Genomic DNA, 23,639 nt, shown 5'->3' with positions numbered 1-23,639 from the left:
TGCACCCTCTCCCCGCCTCGCACCTGCTCCTCCCGCCGGGGAGACGCCGTCGGGAGCCGCGGAGAGCGGCGAGGGGAGCGGCGTCCTCGGCGCCCCAGGCCCGCGGCCGCAGGGAGGGGCGACGGCGGATTCGCGGGGAGGGGATCTGCCGACGGCAGACACCGACGCCCCCGAGAGCCCACCGCCTGGTGCCGGACTTCCGTGCCATACTGAAGCCACCCCACCCTCGCGCCCGCCCTCAGTCTCCCCAGCTGTGGAGTGGGGGCACACCGCCCCATTCGCTCCCCGGTAGCTGCCCGACCCCGGCGCGTGAGAAAGGACAGCGGGAGCCCCGTCGCCGGCCTCCGGCCCCACCAAGTCCTCCTCCCCCTTTGGCTTTGGCCTTTTGTACCGGCCCACGTGACCCGGCGGCGGCTCTTCCCTCCTGCCCCGCCCCGCCCTCCGGCCTTTCCCGGCTCTCGGCCCAGCTCTTCCCGCTCCTCGGCCGCCCCCCTCCCTTGCTCCCCTTCCTCCTCCTCCCCCTCGCCTCCCGCCCGGGCTGTTCCCGCTCCCTCCCCCAGGCAGCCGTTCCCTCGCGACGCTTCCCCTCCCCCCGCGGCTGTTCCGCCGCCTCGCCGCCCCTCCCCCCGGCCGGAGCTCACTGTCTCCAAGATGGCGGCCGTGTCAGTTTGGGGCATCTCCGCGGTCCGGCCCGGCGCCCCGGGATCCCGGCTCTCTTTCTTCCCGGTAAGTAGCCGAAGGGCCACCGCCGGCCGCCCCCGGCCGCCCCGCCCGAGGCTGCGCCGCTCCGGGGCCCGCTCGGCCGCCTCGCGGGGTCGGCGGGCCGCTGCAGGCCCCGCCGCGGCCTGCGCCGCCTCCCGCTGCTCTGCGCCAGGCCTCGGGCTGGGGCGCCGTGGCCGCCCCCTCGCGCCCGGCCGGCGCCGCTCCCCGCCCGTGGCCGCGCGCCGCCGCCCGGCCCCGCGCTCGCGGCCCGGCGCTCCCGCCCCCCGGCGGCCGGCCCAGCCCCGGGGAGCCGGCGGGCGGCCCAGGCCGCGGAGCCTCTGGCTGGGCTGTGCCCGCGAGCCCGCTCTCCCCCGGGGCGCGCCCACCGCCCAGCCCCACCTGCGCCCGGCCGCTCGCCGCCCGGGCCGGGCGCTTCTCCCGCGCTCGGGGCGCCCGCTCTCCGGCCCGGGCCGGGGGCGCGGGCATCCGCGCCGAGCTGAGGCGGCGAGCGGGGGTGACAGGCTGGCGGGTGTTGTGGTGCGGAGGCGGCAGCACGTGTGGTGTTGTGTCTGTCGGGCTGTCAGTCCCGGCGCGGGCGGGGAGGCGGCGGGCCGCCTGTCAACACCCGCGGTTCGGGCGGGAACTGCCGGACCTGTCAGGCTCCCGGCCGCCCGCGCCCCGCGCCCCGCGCCCCCCGCGCCCGGCCGCCGGGGCTTGGCGTTCGGAGGAGCTGGGTCCGGGGCTGCGCCGCTCGGAACTCCTTCACGTGATTTTATTGTTAACTTACTCGTCGGTTCCGTTTCCACCTAATGGGAACGGCGGAGCACCCCGTTGGCAAACTGCAGGGTTGTGCCGATTCAAGTTTTTAAAGTTTCTCGCTCTTTAAAAAGAGAGCGCGAAGATGTGTTTGGGGGTGGGGAATGGAGCCGGGGAAGGACTGTCGGGATCGAGTCGCGCGCTCTCTAGCCGCCGGTGTACTTTCCGGAGTTCAGACTCGGGTCTGCAGGCGCTTCGCCTTCTGAAGACCCGCAGACTGGTGAAAATCCGGCCAGGGAGACAATGAGTAACTGTCATTCCTTCTCTTCCCTTCGCGCTCAATCAGTCCGGACGTTCCCAGCTTTTTAAGCTTAGGTAGTAGCTTCTCGTTCAGTTGAGCCTTTAATGTCTGTATAATGAACTTTCTTGGGGTAATAATGCTCTGATTTCTGTTCCCTGGAGACCCTCACCAAAATGAGGCATAGCTCTCTCTGGGTGCTTCTCTTTAGTCAGCTCATTTTAAAATAAATCTTGGCTCAGGTTTGAGTGTTCGCTTCCCCCTTTTCTTTCCCATCAGAGTTAATAGTGATATCTCTTTCTTAATATCTATTAGTTTTTCTTTTGATTTTAATGTCACTACTAAGATTAGTTGCTGTGGGAGCCATTTTTCTAGCATTGTTTATATTGTAATGTAAATGATCCCCAACTAAAAAAAACATTTCAGTTAAACCTATTTTTGGAGGCAAAGGAATTATTTAGATTCAGAATTCACTATTTTAGTAATTTTAAAAAATTTGTATCTGCCAGATTCTTTTCTATGAAAGAATATTAACTTTGATCTAGAGAGGCAATATATTTCTGTTTGTGTTTTATTTATTAATGTTCATTTCAGGATAGCAGTCTTGAATTAATATCTTTATTAGATCGACTTCTCTTTAGACTCACAAATAGCATACACATTACTGTGCATTTGACATGTGGTATGTGCATTTGACCCTAGTGATTCTGGGCCTTTCTCATTTCTAGTTTCTCTACCTGTAGATTGCTTATACACAATTTGACAGTTGTTACTCTCTCTAGTATGTGGATATTAATATCTTAGTTTGGGTTAGGAGAAGCTATCAGCATGTAATTCTTGAAATTGGATTATTTTAAAATCCTTTAAGCACTTTCCACATTAGGCTGTTTTCAATGTTTTGTTTTCTGTTTTGAAAACTTAAGGTAATATTGTACTTAAATTATAAACTGGGTCTGTGTAAATTGTATTTGTTGTTTCTTTTGATATGTGAAATAGTTAACGTTTTCTTATTTTCTACCTATCTTATTGACTGTTTTTATCTATTCTGAATGTCTGGAAAGATGGAAGATTCACTCTTACTTTCATTGCAGGATTCTTTCTACTAATCCAGATACTTGTTGAAGTGCTGAATAGTTTCTTGGGGAAAGATGTCAAGGAAGAGTTGAAATTCATAGACTGGTGAGCAGAGATTATGGAGTACAGAATAGCCAGCACTCCTCTGGTTAGTTGTAGTTTAGGTCATTCATAGCACATCTCATCTTGTTTCTTTATTGTATCCTAATCACCCATCTTTTTTTTCTTTTCTTTTTTATCCCAGTGGTTTATACACATGATTGTTTTGGAATGTTAATAGAAATGTGTTAAAACTTATGGGTGCTCAATAAACACTTGCTACTTGGTTGCTTTAAAAGATTAGAATACTTGTTTTCAAAATGGGTTTTGATAGAGAACTAACCTTGTTTTAATTGTTTTTCAGGCATAAGAAGCACATTTTTCTGCTCTGAAGCTGGGAATGAGATATTCTTGAGTTCCTACAACTTTATGAAGAGACCCATGTGTGGTGCTACTGAGAAATTTATTGGAAAGTTTGAAGACATTTCAAATAAAAGGTTATTTTGGTTTCTAAAGTAAAAGCAGGGAGGAATTCTGTTTTGTGAAAGGAGGAAGGACTCAGGCCAGAAAACTTGTATGCTATGGTTAACTGGTTCCCAGCCTCCGAGAATCTTGTTTTCCATGGTGTAAAACTTACTCAGCATCAGGATAAAGGATAACGACTCTATGGATATACAGAATCCTTCACCATGGTAAAACTCGCTAACCCGCTGTATACTGAGTGGATTTTGGAGGCCATTAAAAAAGTAAAGAAGCAGAAACAGCGTCCTTCAGAAGAAAGGATATGCAATGCAGTGTCTTCCTCCCATGGCTTGGATCGTAAAACTGTTTTAGAACAATTGGAGTTGAGCGTTAAAGATGGAACAATTTTAAAAGTTTCAAATAAAGGACTCAATTCCTATAAAGATCCTGATAATCCTGGGCGAATAGCACTTCCTAAACCTCGAAACCATGGAAAATTGGATAACAAACAAAGTGTGGATTGGAATAAACTGATCAAACGGGCAGTTGATGGCTTGGCAGAGTCCGGTGGCTCAACTTTGAAAAGTATTGAACGTTTTTTGAAAGGTCAGAAGGATGTGTCTGCATTATTTGGAGGCAGTGCTGCCTCTGGCTTTCACCAGCAGTTACGATTGGCTATCAAACGTGCCATTGGCCACGGCAGACTCCTCAAAGATGGACCTCTTTATCGGCTCAACACTAAAGCAACCAGTGTGGATGGGAGAGAGAGTAGTGAGTCTCTTTCCTGTTTACCTCCAGTGTCACTTCTTCCACATGAAAAGGATAAGGTAAGAATTGTGTATGCAACAGTGTTCATCGAGCTGATGGTACAGGATGCTACAAATTCACCTGTCTAGGAAGTTACATAGAAGTTGCATTCAAGTTTTGTGTTTGGGGGCTTTTGTGGAGTAACCATCTCTGGTTTATTATTGGTGATTTCTAGCTATCTCAATCAGAGCTTGAGAGATGTTGATTGTTCTGATACTGTGAAATATTTGAAGGCTAAGATTAAAAGTGTAGAATGTTGATCTACCTAAAAGAAAATATTAAGATTAGAATTAAAAAATGACATACAACTTTTTTTTCTTTCTAGAGACAGGGTCTCACTCTGTCACCCAGGCTGGAGTGCAGTGGCATGATCACAGCTCACTGCATCCTCAAACTCCTGGGCTCAAGCAGTTCTCCTGCCTCAGCTCCCTAGTAGCTGGGACTACAGGTGCATGCCCCACACCTGGCCAGTTTTTAAATTTTTTGTAGACACAGGGTCTCACTGTGTTGCCCAGGTTGGTCTCAAATCCCTGGCCTCAAGTGATCCTCCTGCCTCAGCCTCCCAAAGTACTGGGATTATAGGTGCGTGCCACAGTGCCCGGCCTACAACTTTAAAACTTTTTAAAGTAAAGGTTCTTATGATACCTTGCTGCTGGAAGTTGATGAGCAGCCAGATGCTGGAGACTTGAATTCGAAACAAGCAGATGACTCTAAGAACCTGCCTTTTTTTCTTTTTTCCATGTTGTTGCAGGTTATCATTAGATGGGAATGAGACAGATTCTTATGACCCATAGTTGTAGCTAAGCAAACTCAGCCATTCTTCTTTTTGCTGTTTGTGTTATAGCTTTCTATCATGTATTATGGCTTTGCATTTGATGAAGTCCTAAATGTTATTTTTTTGTGACAGCTGTAGTTACATGGGACAGGAATGCAGCATCCTGTATTGGAAAAGTTCTGGAGAGTTGAGTTTTGATGCATGACTATATTCCTTACCTGTTGTGTGTTTTATGCCGTTATTTCATGTAGTTGAAAGTATGTCTTCTTAACAGTAAATTATAGCACTTAGATATTTGGGGATGAGGAGAATTTTGTTAGGATCTGTTTTTTACATTGACCCAGTATCTTAGCTGTACATTTATTTCAAGTGCCTTGAATTGTAGTTCTTTGGAGAGTAGTAGCGCTTTCAGTAGCTTCACACCTTAGTATATATTGGTTAGCAAAGTAATCTTCATTTTGCTTAAAATCATGGAGGCTTCTTCTAGGATGAGAGGATTGTAATGTTAACATTGAATGTATTTTAAAACTTTGAGATTTGATCTAAATTTATTGTAGTTATTAACAGCCCACTGAATGAACTACCTGTAGATTTTTCTTTAACAATTGAAAACCAGCAGTATTTTTCTTTGATGAAATTTTTAGAGAACTATTTTAGGGTACAGTTTTCCCTGTGAACTTTAAAATAGACACGTTGTACTGTTATTACCCTTAAAATGATTCCCATAGAGTCATGAATTGCTAGAGAATCCCACTCAAAATAGTTCTATATTATTTAAGCATTTAAGAGTATTTAAAAATTGAAGGTGGACAAGTAACTAAAATGTTTTATTCTGTAATTCAGTGCTATAAGAACTCTTGCCTGTAAGAGTTGATCACATGTGGCTGAAGTTAAAATATGGTTAGATTTCTACAATTATTATAAAATGATCTAACAGGTTGACTGCATGGAAACAGGAAATGATTTATAATTAGATCAATTCAGGGCCATACCTGTGAATTGGGTATTAAGTTCTTGTTAGAACACCTGGGTGTTTGCTTTTGTGATAATTTGCCTTGCTTAAATTAGATATTTTAATTTTTAAAAGTATTATTAACTATACATAAAATGTCAGTTGTCTGTATTTTTAAAAGGTATCCAGTGTGGTACAGTGCAGGACAAATCCAAATCCTAGAACCCTGGGATTTACTTTTGAAAGGGACTGTGAGAACCATCTAATCCAACAATCTTTATTTTGTAGCTGAACTGAGGACCTTTGCTGAGGCCATTTCATGGCACCTTTACGTTAAGAAATGTTTTATTCCGTAGAGATCTGCTGGTTTGCTTTGGTTAGAAATACCTGGTTGGTTACATAGCTTTAATATATAGTGTTATTAACTGAAGTCACTAAATTTGGAGTATACATGTGGGAAAATCAAGTTTCTTTGAACAGACTTCTATGTGTGCTGATCTCATTGGAAACCAATTTCATGATAATATCTATGAAATTAGAGTTGATGGGATCAGTTCTATATTTTTAAGTGCAGTCTTATTTTCGGTAGTGAATTTCCTAAGTGACTTTCCCCAAAGATATGAAAAGCTCACATTCAGAATCATAGTACAGCCAACTCTAGGATAAGGAATTATTCCCCCCTCTTATCAGATTATATGTCTACTACACCTTTTATTGCATTTTAACTACTTTCATTCCTCTTTTACAAACTACCCAGTCAATTCCTATGCAGAATTAATGGCTTGCTGTTATCAACCTAGATTTTCTCCAAAAAAAAAAAAAAAAATTATCCAGAGTTTGACAGTGATGGAGAAAGGAAGGTGTAGGCCAGAAGTGATCTATTTTAGGCTTTAATTAAATCAGCATATAGTTATTGAACATCTGCTGTGGGCCAGGCACTCTGCTTGGATCTGAAATGGCTTTATCTTCTCTGGAATGGTAATACAGGTGTATCTATTGACCTGGTCAACTGTGGGGTAAGAGAGGAAATTTGAGGACTATATGGAGTGACCTGAGCAAGTTCCTCTTTTTCCTCTATCAGTTATAACTTTTTATTTATTTTTATGATATTAACCTTGGAAGGAACTATGGAACTGTATGTTAAATTTTCAGCTGAGTGTTTTTGGTTCTTTCTTGGGGAATTCAACTGTGTAGAAATATTTTTAGGAGAAGTTTTTGTGAAGTCCCTTCAACTTCAGTGTGTTATTTTCACATGGATGAGTAGTGAGGAGAATCTGTGGGTTACTGTGATTTAAAAGTTTTATCCATGTTAAAAGGGAAATTTCTAAACTAGCTTTTAGGTGTGGTAGTGTGTGGTAGAGTTTATTTATTTAACTTAAATAAGTGTTTAGTATGCGCCAGGCATTACTTTAATGCTATACATGTATTAACTTATTTAATCCTCACACGACTAACATAACAGTACCAGCAATGAAGTAGGTACAGATGAAGAAACCAATGCATAAAAGAGATTTAGTAACTTGCCCAAGTTACACAAACATTAGGTGACAGAGCTGGGATTTGAATTTGGGCAGTCTGGCTCCAGAGACTTCCTAACAGCTATACTTACTCCCTCTTGGGAGTTGTGATGTATAATGGCTATCACTGCACTCAAGTACAAAGTTGTCATTGTCCTTGGTGTTACTTCATAGCACATTCCCTAATTGTAAAAGGTTGCATTTCCCCCACACCCTTTCACTGTTTGTGTCTCTTTTTTTTTCTTCCATGGAAAAAATTTCAAAACTGACTTTGGACCACTGATAAGAATGTTTTAGGAACCAAAGATCTTATGAATGATCTAGTTTTCTATACCTGAGTTCCATTACAAAAACAAAGTTTCATCTATATGACATTTTGCTTTATCTTTTTTTCTTAAAAATAATTTCTGTGCTTACTAATTTTCAGTTGTCACTGAAGTTTTCTGATTGCAGGTTAGGGATCAATTGCATAGCTGTTAACAGAGGGTTTTAATTGGGGGCAAAATATTGCTGTCCTTGAATGTAGGATTATAGGTGAGGAGGATTTTGTGTAACTGGTTTAAATAGCAACTTCCTCCTTGTAAATTTCTTTCTTTTTGAAATATAGATATTTCTGTAAGGTAATTTGTTCATTTATTTCTCTTGTTCATTGTTTATTCAGCAAACATTTGAGTGTCTACTGTGTACAAGTGTATTTAGGATTTAGGTCCTGTGGGGTATTAAGGCACACAGAATAGAGATATAAATTTTTTTGAAACCCTTTTTTAGTTTAGGAGATATAACTTTTTGTTACATTGTATTTTTTCATAACAGTTAAGCATCATAAATCTTTGAGAAATATGTTTCTTAGGTGAGGCTTGTTACTATTTGAGATGGTCCATTTAAAATACTATCTTTATATACTGAGTCTTGGAAGGACACATGTTCCTTTCAGGAATAATTTTCACCTTGATTTCAAACTTCTGGTTTCATTTTACATACAGAAATTTACTTGAATATATATAGTTTGTGTTCTATATTGCTAGTCCAGAAAAGTATGCTCTTTCATAGTAATCGGCCAAATCATTGAAATTTTGCCATTCTGTGGAGTAGTATTTTGAACAGAATTATAATTTGCTGAAGCATTCAATTGGAAAGGGAAGAGAAGGAATTGTCAACTAATGTTACTGTTCAGCTTGTTACCTAGCTGGTAACTTGGAGCAGAAAGATGGAGTGATAAATCTCTTTCCTTCTACTATGAGTTGTATCTCAATACAGTAAACTGGTAGTAGAGTCCAAATTATTTGGTTTTACTAGAATTGATACTTTAAATTGATAGAATAAATGGGATTTTGATAGGAACTTAGATTTTTGATGTATAGGTACTGATTAGAATGGAAATATGTTTTCATGTTACTGAAAGTTAGAGTGGTAAAGTTTTGATTTAGCTATTTGGAAATGGGTTATTTTGTTTTTGTTTTTGTTTTTTTGAGGCAGAGTCTCCCTCTGTCACCCAGGCTAGACAGAGTTCAGTGGGATCATCATCATTGTAGCTCACTGCAACTTCAAACTCCTGAGCTCAAGCTATCCTCTTGGTTCAGCCTCCTAAGCAGCTGGGACTACAGGTGTGTGCCACCACATCTGGGTAATTTTTCTGTTTTTTGTAGAGACAGGGTCTCTTGCTTAGGCTGGTCTCAAACTCCTGGCCTCAAAGCCATCCTCCTACCTTGGCCTCCCAGAGTGCTAGGATTATAGGCTCAAGCCACTGCACCCGGCCTGGAAATGGTCTTTATAGTAAAACTGCTTGACATTTTATATGTTAGAACAGTGGTATTCTGTAAGAAAATAGATTGTAAATGTAGGCTTGGTAATTGCAATTTCAGACATCCCGTTGCTATGATACTTTATTAAAAAGGCAATGAGTAGTAGTTGTCCATGCTATTAAATTCAGAAACATGTGGCCTGCTTGTCAGAATGATTGTCACTTTGAAAAAAACCAAAAAACCTCCTGAAAGCGAAAGATAAAAAGTTGAGGATATAGTGACATGGATAATATAGATTTTGTAATATTATCAAATGTGAAATTTGATAATATTGTGGTCTCAATAATTTTTATGCAATACATTTAATAATTTTTATACAATACATTTTTTTAAAATTTTATTTTATTTTTATTTTTTATTTTTTTTGAGACAGAGTCTCACTCTATTGCCTAGGCTAGAGTGCCATGGCATCAGCCTAGCTCACAGCAACCTCAAACTCCTGGACTCAAGCCATCCTTCTGCCTCAGCCTCCCCAGTAGCTGGGACTACAGGCATGTGCCACCATACCCAGCTAATTTTTCTATATATATATTTTTTAGCTGTCCATATAATTTCTTTCTATTTTTAGTAGAGACGGTGTCTCACTCTTGGTCAGGCTGGTCTCGAACTTCTGAGCTCAAACAATCTGCCCGCCTCGGCTTCCCAGAGTGCTAGGATTATAGGTGTGAGCCACCGTGCCCAGCCTACAATACATTTTTTACATCATTTATACCTTTTTTTGTGACTCTGTATGTGCTGGGCCCCAAGAAGTAAAAATTTGTTATTAAGTCATTGAGGTGGATTAATTGTAAATGTGGTTAGGAATTGACTTTGTCTCAGCAGACTTGCTCATATTTTTTAAAAAACCCAGAAATTTAAAAATAACTCGGGTAGAGATATGTTTTCAATACAATATTTGTTTAAACACAATTAACTTTTCAGGTAGTTTTTGGTCTTCTAGTTAGCCTCTGAGTGGTAATTTTTAGCCCATGACATACCCTGAAAGGAAACTTGAGTTACTAAAGCTTGGGTTAGCCATTCTTAATCAAAACTTCTGTATCCAACCACTTTTTCATATACTTACACAACCTAGACATTTTTCTTATACTTACAGTTTACTAGCACTTTATTCTTTCTTGGCCTACCTTTTAATTGATGAAATAAAGGGAAGAAATTAATGAAGATATCAGATACCACAGATTGCTTTGGGAGTAGAAGTTTAAAGGATCTCACCATCTTGGCCCCTTTTTTCTTTGTTTTCTGTCAATAGGCTAAGGGAACGTAAACAGTTGCTTATAGAAACTTATTAATAGCTAACATTTGTTGAGAGCTAATGATGTATTGGGCACTGTTCTAAGTGGTTTAACGTGTTCTTTCTTATTGAAGTCTCAAAAGAATTCTACATGGTTAAGTTTTATAAGTATAATACTTATATAGTAGGTATTTAATAATGTTTAAGAATACAAGTTTTTATGGTTTCATATTAAAAAATGGAAAATGAATGTAAAGAAATGTAAAATACATTACATTTCTTTTTATCCTTGCTGCCTGTTTTTTATTTAGTTCATCCTGGACATATGGGCCAGTAATTCTTTTATATTATGCATATCTTTAATACTATGAAAGCAAATATATAGGAACTGTTTGACAAATATGGAAAAAAAAAAATCGTATCATTCTAGGCCTCTTGAGGTGTATGAATCTCTTTGACATCTTTTAGATTTGCTTTTTCTTTTTCCATTTAAAATTTTGGAAAAAATATATTTTTACACTGATTTGGTTCTTAGCTATGTAGGAGAAATGAACCCAGGCACCAGGTTTGCTGGTTAAAGTAGAATTAAGAATATGGTTTTTTTTTTTTTTCCAGGAGAGTCTTTCTTAAAATTACAATAATAAATACTTTTCATGCTCCAATTTAAACTTTTTGTAGAGAAACAAATACATGTTACTTATCGGAATTATTAAGAGCTTCGTTCTAGTAAGGTTGTTTACCAATTGGCTACTCAGGGGTGGAGTCATTTCACAAAGGATCTGCAGCGGATGAATTAGGATGAATTAGACCGGTAGTAACTTCACCCTTCTGCTTGTCCCAGCTGGAGCAGGATTAGGCCTCATTCAACTGCAGCTGGTTCCCAGGAAAATGAAGGCTGTTCCTTCTGGTTTTTTCCTTTGACAGGAAAGTCATAGTTCCCAACAGATGGCTTTCATCAGCTCTGTACATAACTCTAAATTCAAGGCCAGAGAATTACTTTCAACTTCATTAGGGAACAGGTGAAGAAACAGTTTGTAGTATGGCACTAGTTTGTTAAGGGTTGAAATGAAGCATAGACATTTCAGTAGTATAGCATTTAGCTCTGCAGAATATCATTCTAAGTTAAAATAGTTGCTAACTGCCAGCAATTAAAAAAAGACTAATAGGAAAAAATGTCTGGCTGTAGTGGTGATTGACGTGTATTTTGTTATTAAATTATGCATACAATGTATTAAAAAACAATTGAATCTTCTGCATTTTGTAGAATTTTGAGGCAGTAGTAATCTTGGATCACAGTGATTCTAATCTTATTTCACAAATAGGGAAACTGACAGCCAAAGAGATTGAAGTGTCTTGTCCAGTGCCACACAAGTTAAAAACGTCTTGGGAGAATTGGTCAGGCCTTTCTCTGTTCTGTGCTTTTTTTCATTATGCTGTAGTACTGCTTTATTACTGTTACAGAGCAATGAATATAAAATAATGTAGGTAGAACTCTCTTCCTTAATGGAAAGTATAGAATAAACCCTGGTCTAGAAAAATCTTGATGATCTTGTAAACCACAGGTATGTAAATCTGCTTGTTTCAGTGTTTGAAAATACCTGTACACTCTTGTTAGAGAGTTGAAAGAACTTTTGGGGAAAAGACTGCTTTCTGATGACCCAAATTAGAGTAATTAGAAAGTTTTCTTATGTTTTTAGCTAAATATTAGAAGAATAATGTTGAGCTACCTTAGTGCTGGAAGAAAAAGTACTTGAGTTTGAAAAAAATTGTCTACTTAAAGATAAGTCTGATTTCAATAAGTCTGCAACACAGATGACCTTGGAGTGACTTGGATAATTGCTTAGAATTTAAAGTTCTTGAGACTGAGGTTTCTGTTAATTAATGAAGTAATATTTATCAAAGGTACTAAATATGGATGGACTGAGATGCAGTTGAGCACTAGTTATATATACAAAATATCTGGGAGGCGCTTGAGAAGTTTGTAATACTATCAGTAAACAAACTGTATAGGAAAGGCTGCAGACAATAAATCATTTTTGTCTTTATTGGTTTTTATGACTAACAGCTCATCTCTGCATTACTTCTACTTTGTCATAAAACTTAGCAAATATGTTAAGTTAGTGGCAAGTAAAAGTTAAGATTGGGGACAGTTGCTTATAAAATAATTGGGCAATTTTAAGATTACTGATATAAACTGTTAAAACATTTTTAGCTGCGAGACTTTTTTCAGTTATTTTCTTATTTTTTAAATATTTATTTAAAAAATTTTATTTTTACAAGCGTTAAAGAAGATAGATGGTTTATTTGCCATTTACCTTTTGTGCAGAGTGGGTGATTCTCTGTATGTAGGGGTGTTCTCAGACTTGTGCTAGAGGCCACTTTCTCCTCCAGGGAATTGTGAACTGTAGTTGACCTAGAGAGCTGCTGTTAAGTGGTTTTCAATTCTTTCAGCTTAGTAGAGTCTAGGTTCCTTTTTCTTAGTCGTTGGCTATAGTAAAGCATTTAACTCCTCCTGAGTTTTCTAGAACCTGTAACAGAACTCTTAAAAACATTACTATTATTTTTAGGTGTTGAGTGTGATGCTATACTTCACTAGTTTCCCAATTTTTCTATTCAGGGCATCTTTAAATATCTGACTTAGTGTTTAGATCCTCTTTCACCGTTTTCGTGCCTTATTTCTTTTCATGCCAGTTAGCTTTTCTGTAATTCTATAAAATAAATCCATGGCTCTGTTCTTGACACTAAATCCACTATAGAATTACTTGACAAGACTTAAAAACAAACAAACAAAAAAAACATCAAACCAATTAGACTAGCAGTGGGGCCCAGGTTTCAGGGTTTTTTGTTTGTTTGTTGCTGTTTTTTTTTTTTTTTTTTTTTTTTTTTTTTGTTGAGACAGAGTCTCACTTTGTTGCCCAGGCTAGAGTGAGTGCCGTGGCGTCAGCTTAGCTCACAGCAACCTCAGACTCCTCGGCTTAAGCGATCCTACTGCCTCAGCCTCCCGAGTAGCTGGGACTACAGGCATGCGCCACTATGCCCGGCTAATTTTTTCTATATAGATTTTTAGTTGTCCATATAATGTCTTTCCATTTTTAGTAGAGACGGGGTCTCGCTCAGGCTGGTCTCGAACTCCTGACCTTGAGCAATCCACCCGCCTCGGCCTCCCAGAGTGCTAGGATTACAGGCGTGAGCCACCGCGCCCGGCCTGTTGCTGTTGTTTTTTAATGTGCATCTATAATCTGCAGCTGGGGTTGAGAACTATTGCTCTGATGCTTAGAAACAATCCCTGTAGTGGGAACTGGCTGAGGGAGTCAGGGGACAGAAGAAGCAGGTACTTTTTACCTAATAATTGACTTTCAGACAAAATAGATGAAATAACTTCATACCCACTCTTAACGAGCACTCCCTGGACCCAGGACAGTGTACTCTGGATACCTAAATTGTTTTATCTTATTCCCTGGCCATAACTGCCCTAATCTTCTTCTGTTTCCTCTCCTTACTGTCACTGCACCTGCTCTTTGATCTTATCAAGGTCTCAAGGTATATGGTTTGCAGAGAGTTACCTACATGATTCCAGTGGGTGCCCCTCCTGTCATTCTGATGTTGTTCTCATCACTTGGTCTTTTGGCTCATTGTCAGTTACATGCTGTACTCCTAAGTCACATTGGCAAACCTTAGCTTGAATTTAAGCCAACCATTTTCCCTCCCTGTTCCTACATGGGACTGTTTTCATTTTGGAGAAAATCATGCAACCATGAGGTGGGATGCCACTTACAAATTTGTGGCCTCTAATCTCAGCTCTGTCCTCTGCTTGAGAATGTATGTCTGTGTAGTCTGTTCTCTCTGCAGCAATTCAGTAATTCCTCCAACTCATTTTCTTTCTCATTTTCAGTAGATACTTCCATATGCTACTTCACGGAGAATAGAATCTATCCATTCAAATGAGCTCATTCAGTTTATACTCCTCTCATAGCAACCTAAATACATCTGTGCTTATTTTTACCCCCTTTGCTACTTTCTCAGAGGACAGTGAAAGAAGTGTCAAAGGCTAATCTCTCCATTTATGTGCAGGATCCTATTCTCTCCTGCCTCAGGGGCCTTGTTCCATCAATAATGTTCCCCAGTTTTTCTACTCTGCCATCTTTCTCTCTGACATCTTAACCCTTAGCTTGCTGAAGTCTCTCCCATCCGTGTAAAAAACAAACGAAAAACCTCTCCTTCTCTCCGTGTATACTCTGTCTCCTTCCCGTCATTTTAAAACTTCTTGAAGAAAGATTGTCTTCATTCCAAATTTGCTGCAGTCTGGGTTTTGGCCCTAGAGTTACTATTCGAAACTGTTCTTGTAGACAATTTTACCTGACTTCTCAGCAGCATTTAGCATTTGTTGACCATTCTTTCCTCCCTTGACCTCTGGGATGACCCTTAGGTGTCTCCCCCCTGCTCCCATCTTTCTGGTAATTCCTTTTCAGTTGACTGGCATTTTATCTTTTGCATGTATCTTAGATGTTGGTATTCCCTAAGGTTCTGTTTGTCACTCATTTCTTATTGTTTCAACCTTCCTGAGTTATCTTTAGACCTCTCTCCTCTATGCCCATGACTGTAATTTCATATCTAATTCAAGACCTCTTTTCTGATCTCTGGACTTGTATATCCCCCTGTGTAGTGTTTTATGTCAGTCACTTCAAATTCATGATGACCCAGATGGAATTTATCACCTTCCCCTCAACTTGCTCTTCTCATTTCTTACTGTGGTAAAAGGCATTGCCATTGACTCTTATGCTTAAAACAGAAACTTTGGCGTCATCTTCCACACCTCCCTTGTACATCTTTTGGATTCAGTTCAGTCCCTTCCCCATCATCTCTCTTATACTTTTTAAACATCTTTTAATTAATTTCTGCATCCCAGGTGCTCCTCCTTCAGAGGAGGTCCTCATCATTTCTCTACTGATTATCTTAGTAACTTCCTTATTGGTTTTCCCTTCTCTTGTATCTTCTTCCTCTAGTCCACGTTATTGCCAAGAAAGATCTTATTAAGAAGTGATTAAGAACACAGGCTCAAGGACGAGACCATCTGGGTTTGCCTCCCACACTGGCACTACTTACTTGTTCTATAATCATTCTTTGCCACAGTTCTATCTACAAAATGGGGCCAATACGGTGCTTATCTCATAATGGAGTTGTGAGGATTTAATGAGTTAATATTCTCAGGGCTAACAGAGCTTTGTGTAATGATAGAAATGTTCTGTTTCTGTACTGTTCTCCAGTAGCCATAGCCACATGTAGCTGTTGAGCCCTTGAAATGTGGCTAATTGACTAAGGAGCCAAATTCTTAATTTTATTTTTAATTATAATTTAATTGAAATAGCTACATATGGCAAGTAGTTACTGTATTAGTACAGAATATATGAGGTCCTTAGAATAGTGTTTAGCACATAAGTGCTCAATAAATATTAGCTATGATTACTATCTTTCTAAAATTAAGCTTATTCCTCTGCTTAAAATCCTTCAGTGCCAAATTCTATGGTATAGTTTATGTGATTCATAGCCCCTTGCCCTGCTTTGTTCCAAACTTGTCTACTGCGACTTTTTCATATGCCCTCTGTGTTCCACTGTACTAGTGGTTCTCAGAGCATGGTCCTTGGACTGGCACCAGTGGTAGTGTCCTCTGAAAACTTGTTTGAAATGCAAAGTCTTGAGCCATAGTATAGGCGTATTGAATCAGAAACTGGGGTTAGGGCTCTACATCCTATAGGTTAGGAAGTCTTCCAGGTGATTCTGATGCATGCTAAAGTTTGAGAACTGCACTTACATCAGACTTCGTACAGGTCCTTAGATCTACCTTGTTTACTCTTGCTCCTATATTTTTCTTCTGTCTGGAATGATTATCCCTTTTCTGTTCATCACCTAGCTCTTATTTAACCTTGCAAATTTGGTTTAGGTGTATCTTCTTTCTTTCTTCCCTCTTTATCACCCTGTTCCCAGGCTGACTTGGAGAACTTTCTTCATCTCCATCCTGTACATACCTGTATACACCTCCATCATAGCCCATTTTACATTGTAGTCTTTCAGCCTGCCTTTCGTTAGTGAACTTAGGTCCTTGTTTTTCATCTTTATATCCCCATCTATCTGGCACAGTGTCTGGTTGCTTTGCATGTATTTATTGAACATCTTCCAGGTGCCAGCACAGTGATTAGGTACTAGGTGAAGGAGATACAGTCTCTGTAATTCACACACAGTGATGAGTGCTCTGATGGGGCGAAACAGAGTGCTGTGAAAACAAGGGGAGGGGTGGGGGAGGGTGAAGTCAAGGGACGTCTTTTCAGAGGAAGTCACATGTGTGAGGTTAGTGAAGTGGGGAAGCAAATGGGTGGGGTGGGAAGGAGAGTGGTTCCTGCAGAGGAAACAGCATGTACAAAGGCCTAGAAGCAAAACATTGTAGGCACATAAGTGTTTCATTGGATATGAATTTTTAAAAATCACGTTTAACTTTTAGATCTCAGTTTTGAAGTTACCATCTTCCCCAGCACACACTGCATTTTATTTGCTCCTGTAGTTTTTAAGCAGCTTTTATACTTGATATCATGATTTCTTTGAGTGGATGGTTAAGGTGTGGTAAGATAGGGTAACCTCCAAGCCAACAGGATACATTTATTTACTTATTTATTGCCTTTTAAAGCAGAAAAAAGGATCTGTTTATCTGACAGTTATTCTACAGGGTGAGGAACACATCAGTGGTGGCAAAGGCAAACAAATTCCTCTCATTGCACAAAAATGGGCCAAGATTTTAAACAAGCAACTTTAAACTTGGACCTTTGAGAGAGCATATCTTTTAGAAGGGTGACAGGTGGCCCCCACGCCAACCACCTCTGTTGTCACTTTTGTAGCCCCACTCTGTATTGGCTCTTTTTGCCCTTGTTCCTGCCCTCCTGCATTTCCTGTTGCTCTCATTAACCCTCCGTTGTAAGAGTAACAAGGTAATGTGCTATGCAAGTCCCAACTTTTAGTTTGCTGATGAATACCTGCTTTTGTCTGTTTGGAACTTATATATGTAATTTTCAGTAAACACTTAATTTTTACTCACTTTGCATGCTTTATAAGCAGGTTGGCTTCATCACTTATTAACTTTGAAAGAAGACTAATAAAAATTCAAAGTTTTGTTTCTCAACTTCAGCTAAGCAGGGCAAACCTAGGGGAGATGGAAAGAGGGAAATAAAATCGTTTCCCTCAAAACTATATATGGGTGGTAATATCATGTTTCTGAAGTATTTCAGATATTAAAGAATTTTGTTTTTGCATATATTTTCTTTTGATGTAACACTTTTGTAGTAAAGTAGGCAGTTCAGGTGCTATGACCAAGTTTTACTTATGCAGAATTATGTGGTTAGTTAAGGGACCAAAGGAACTAGAGCCCAGGTCTCTTCAAGTCCGGTACTCCTTCAGCCATATCAAGCTGCCTCTTGTGAAAGACTGTAGTTTATGAAAATGCAAACATTAAAAAAAAAGTGAGTACTTCTTTAGCATTTGTTTCATACATCTGTTAAACCATTTATCAAATCATATGTATTATTAATCTTTGGATTCAGCTCCTGGCATTTTGTCAGATACTCATAAAGTGTTTTTAGAATTGACACTATCATGTTTGAGTTGGAAAGGGGAATAATAGAAATTAGGTGGGTTTTTTAAAAAATATTATTTAACTCTCTTATTAAGCTTAGAAGCGGAACCATTTATCCTCTCAAAATTTATAGCCTCTGTGGATTACAAGGAGATAACAGATTTTCAGATGTATTCTAGAAATGTTTGATTCCTCAGGTAAAAAGTACCATTTGCTACTTATTTCAAGATATTATTTATTCTTTATTACCCAGAGAGGAGTATTAAAAGTTAAAAAAAAATTATTTTCCCAATAGATAATATATTCATCATTATACAAAATTCAAAAAGCTTTTATAAAAGAGTATTCTGTGAAAGAGTATTCTTCTAACTCCTATTCCCTAGCTACCTGATTCCCCTCCTGGGAGACAGCCAGTTAGTTTTATAAGTTTCTTTTGTACCTTTCAGAGAGATTCATTGGATATACAAGTGATCATTTTATATATACATCACCCTTTTTTCACAGTTGGTAGTATATCTTAATGTATTGTTCAGCACCTTAACTTTCTTTTTCCTCCCCATTTAATGATACATGGTATGGGCCACATAACGTTTCAGTCAACACTGGACCACATATACGACGGTGGTCCCATGAGATTATAATGGAAAGAAGTGAAATTACAGGGGCTTCAAGATGGCTGACTAGGGGAACCCAGCACTTGCCTCCTCCACAAAGAAGGACCAAAACAGCAAGTATATAATCACGTTGAATAGAGTGTCTAAGAGAGAACACTGGAATTCAGCAGGGAGTGATAGGGAATAACAGAAAGGGAAGTGAAACAGCTGGCCCAGCTGGAATTGGCTTAGAGCCAGGAGAAACTCCCCAGTGTGGGGAAAAAGGTAAGAGAGATATTCCCTAGTAGTCTATATTCCTACCATGTGTTCCTGCAGTCCGAGCTTCAGAAGAGCCCCTTGGCCCTTGTGGGCCCTGACATTAGAATATGAAGTTGTCTGGGGTCCACGTGATGGCATTATGCTGGAGAGGGAATTTGCACTGAGACCTGCACACCTCTGAGACCCGAGCAGCTGCAGCATTGTGCTCTCTTGAGAACTCAGCCCCCACTAGACTGCATCCTGCTCTGGGCCCTGACAGCCTCTGTATCTCCACATCCCTGGAGCCCTCCTGATATCCCCCCATGTCAACCTAGAAGGCTGCAGTATTGCAACCCCAGCTGGACCCAGTGGGGCAGCTGGGTTCCTAGTACTCTAGCCCGTGCAGTACCCTACACCCTGGGTAATGGGTGGTATAGCACACTGGGGAGGCTAGGCTGTACTCAACACAAAGGGAGACAAAGCATGTGACTGACAGCAACCCCAGCACCCACCTCATCTGCAGCAGGACCACCATGCACTTGCATGTGTCTTTGGGGGGCCTGGAGACTGGCCTGCCTGGATAATGTCTGGGGCCTGAAGACAGGTTTACATCAACCACCACTGCTGCTGGAGTGTGCTTTCTGGGGTTGGGGGATCAGCCTGTCCCACTCTCCACAGCTGGTTCATGTGCTCCACTAGAGGGCCTAAGGACAGTCCCATCTACCTGCTGCTGCTACCAGTACCTACATGCGTAGTCTGGGGGCCAGGAGATCAACCCACTCTGCCTGCTGCCACTGGTATCTCTGTACACCATCAGGGAGGCTGAGGACAGGTCCACCCTGCTCACTGGCACGGCTGCTAGTGCCCAAGCGTGCTGTTCAGAGGCCTGGAGATCAGTCTGCCCACTGGCACCTGCTTGTGTGCACTCATGCTTTCCAGGGGCCTGAGGACAAGCACACCCAGCCTCCCTCCACCCCCCACTAGCACCTACTCACATGCACCACCTGTAGGCCTGGGGACTGGCCTGCCCAATGTGTCACAACCACAGCTGGCATCTACGTGTGCCACCTAGGGGTCTGAGGATTGCCTATCACTGCTACTGCCATTGCCAACACTATCCATGCTGCTCCGGAGCCCAGGGATCTGCCTGGCTGCCTGGCCTAATGCTAGCTACCACTGCCAGCACCTGGCCTACTGCTGCCACTGTCAATACTGGAGCAAGCCACATAGAGACCCAAGGCTCAGCCTGCCCAGACCCGCTGCCACCAGTGCCCACATACACTGTGAAGGGACCCAAGGACCAGCATGCCCAGCCCACTCCTGCCACCACTGGTGTCTAGGACTGGCCTGCCTGGTGTCCCTGTCTACAGCAAAACTTCACCACAGCCTCCACTAACAACCACAGCCCAAGCCACTGAGAAACTCACAGATGCCACTGACGCCGAGTATAGCTGAAGAAATCATATGGAGACTACACTACTATGCCCACCCAGAATCAAAGCCAAAGCACCCTTTCCAACCAACACTGTGGGAAAAAGTCTTTTCCTATAAAAGCCAATCCATAAAATTGGAAGAAATGACATTAAACCAGATGTGCAGATATCAGTATAAGGACACAGGAAACATGAAAAAGCAAGGAAATGTGACACCCCCAAAGGAACATAATAATTTACGGATTCCAGTGAAAAATCTACAAAACGCCTGAAAAACAGTTCAAAATAATATTAAAGAAGCACAGTGAGACAAGAGAACACAGATAAACAATGAAAAGAAATCAGAAAAACAATTTGTGATCTGAATGAGAAATTCAACAGAGATAGATGTAATAAAGAACCAAACAAATCCTAGAACTGAAGAATTCAATGTGAAATAACAACTACAACTGAGAATTTCAACAATAGACTAGATCAAGCAGAAGAAAGAATTTCTGAATTTGAAGATAGGTCTTTTGAAATAATTCAGTCAGACAAAAAAAAAAAGGGAATAAAAAGAATGAAGAAAGCCTATGTGACATATGGGACAGCATAAAGAAACCAAGTATTTGAATTTTGAGTGTTCCAGAAGGAAAAGAGGTGGGAAAAGGCATCGAAAACCTATTTATCAAAATAATAACTGAAAACTTCCTACGTCTTACAAAAGAGATAGACATACAGATACAGAAAGCTCAAAGATTCCCAAATAGGTTCAACCTAAGGAGGCCTTTTCCAAGGTACATTATAGTAAAGCTGTCAAAAGTCAACCAACATCATACTAACAGTGGATTTCTCAGTAGAAACCTTACAGGTTAGGAGAGAATGAAACAATATATTCAAAGTGCTGAGGGGAAAGAAAAACCCCTGTCAGTCCAAAATACTATACCCATCAAAACTATCCTTCAGAAATGAAGGAGAAATAAAGCCTTTCCCAGATAAGCAAAAACTAAGGGAATTCATCACACTTCAGACTGTCCTTAAAAGAAACGATTAAGAGAATCCTAAATCTGGAAGCAAAAAGATGATATCTACCATCGTGAAATCACACAAAAGTATAAAACTCACTAGTAGAGCAGACATACAAATGAGAAATAACTCAAATGTTACCATTACAGGAAACCACCAAACTGCAATGAAAAATAATAAGAGAGGAAGAAAGGAACAAGAATACATAAAACAATTAACAAAATGACAGGAATAAGTCCTCATCTATCAACAATAACCTTGAATGTAAATGGATTAAATTCCCCACTTAAAAGAGAGACTGGCTAAATGGATTAAAAAACACAACCTACCTATATGCTGCCTACAGGAAACTCACCTCACCTGTAAAGACACATAGGCTGAAAGTGAAGGGATGTAAAAACATATTCAATGCAAATAGAAACCAAAAGTGAACAGGAGTAGCTATACTTAGATAAAACAGACTTTAAGTCAAAAACTGTAAAAAGAGACAAGGTCATTACATAATGATAAAGTATCAATCCTGCAAGAGGATATAACAGTTATATATGCACCCAACACCATAGCACCCAGATATATAAAGCAAATATTATTATATCTAAAGGAAGAGATAGATTCCGATACAATAATAGTTGGGGACTCCAGTACTCCACTCTCAGAATTGGACATATCTAGACAAAATCAACAAAGAAACATTGGATTTAAATTGCACTTTAAACCAAATGGACCTAACTGACATTTACAGAACATTTATTTCATCCAGCTGCTACAGAATACACATTCTTTTCAGCAGCATATGTAACATTCTCCAGGATAGACCACATGTTAGGCCACAAAACAAGTCTCAGCAAAATTTTATAAAATCAAAATCATATCAAGTATCTTCTCAGACCACAATGGAATAAAACTAGAAATCAATAAAATGAGGAACTTGGAACCTGTATAAATACATGGAAATTCAGCAGCGTGCTCCTGAATGATCATTGGGTTAATGAAGAAATTGAGAAGGAAATAACAAAATTTATTGAAACAAATGAAAATGAAAACATAGCAAACATGATGGGATACAGTAAAAGCAGTGGTAAGAGGGAAGTTTATAGCAGCAGTAAATACCTACATCAAAAAAGTAGGAAGATTCAGGCCAGGCGCAGTGGCTCACACCTGTAACCCTAGCATTCTGGGTGGCCAAGGTGGGCAGATCGTTTGAGCTCAGGAGTTCCAGACCAGCCTGAGCAAGAGCAAGACCCTGTCTCTACTAAAAAACAGAAATTAGCTGGACAACTAAAAATACATAGAAAAAATTAGCCGGGCATGGTGGCACATGCCTGTAGTCCCAGCTACTCAGGAGGCTGAGACAGAAGGATTGCTTAAGCCCAGGAATTTGAGGTTGCTGTGAGCTGGGCTGACAGCCCAGCACTCTAGCCTGGGCAAAAAAGTGAGACTCTGTCTCAAAAAAAAGCAAAGAAACAAAAAAACATAGTGATGTGAATTGAGTATTTGCAAACTATTCATCCAACAAGGGATGACTGTAAAAGGAACTCAAACAACAGCAAAGAAATCCAAATCATCCCATTAAAATGTGGGCAAATGATCTGAGTAGGCATTTGTTGAAAGAAGACATACAAATAGCCAACAGGTGCCCCAGCTACAGCTGGGGACAACTTTCTTCAGATTACCTGGTGGTGAATTTAACCCAGGAGAAGATTAAGTTGAATGACTAAAACGCTTAATGACAGAGATAATGGTTCATCAAGATGGAGTTCTGCAAGACCGGGTCATTGGTAACTGGTGGAGACCGAATTTTGAACCTCCTCAGCATCCATATAGTCCTGCACATATTACAAAGCTTAAGGAACATAAGAAGTTGTTTCTGGTTCAGCTTTAAAAGAAAGCCTTGTTTGCATTCTCTAAAAATCACAGGTGGGTAGCTGCACCATTGTTTGAATTGTATGACAATACACCAGAGTATGGACCCATCATTCCTAGTCTCCCTTAGCTGTTCAGCAGGTTCAATTTTATATACAACCGAATTCCTATGCAATGGAGAAGTAAAAGAAGCTGTGTGTGTGAGCACAGCTATACACAGTGTAGAAGAATAAATGTGGTAGAAAAGTTTTTTGGTTTTATCTCTTTCCTGATCTCTAAATTGCCGCCTACTTTCTATTGTTTGAATAGTAAAGTGAGCATGAAGAACTAACTAGATAGTTCTGTAAGCAAATGTGATAATGGTTATTTACTTTTGGTTCTACTCATTACTTTTTTGTACAACATTAAAGAAAATGGCCGGTCACGGTGGCTCACGCCTGTGATCCTAACACTCTGG

The 23,639-nt window shown here is 40.8% G+C and overlaps 1 protein-coding gene across 2 annotated transcripts in view; it reads left to right on the top strand.

Moving 5' to 3' along the window:
- The first annotated feature begins 639 nt into the window (after positions 1-639).
- Positions 640-23,639, top strand: part of KAT6A (lysine acetyltransferase 6A) — a 117,132-nt gene continuing 94,132 nt past the window's right edge. Inside the window, exons 1-2 of one of the 2 annotated variants that reach the window (XM_069485008.1) lie at positions 640-726; positions 3,234-4,158. In XM_069485008.1, the coding sequence (XP_069341109.1) occupies positions 3,559-4,158 (600 nt within the window). In that variant the 5' untranslated portion in view covers positions 640-726; positions 3,234-3,558. Of the gene's footprint in view, positions 727-3,233; positions 4,159-23,639 lie in introns of those variants that run through there. The other variant, XM_069485007.1, reaches the window with a different exon arrangement.

This window comes from Eulemur rufifrons, chromosome 12, assembly GCF_041146395.1.
Source record: "Eulemur rufifrons isolate Redbay chromosome 12, OSU_ERuf_1, whole genome shotgun sequence".
Lineage (NCBI taxonomy): Eukaryota > Metazoa > Chordata > Mammalia > Primates > Lemuridae > Eulemur > Eulemur rufifrons.
Note: the sequence above shows the minus strand (reverse complement) of the source record. Positions and strands in the feature narration are given on the sequence as shown.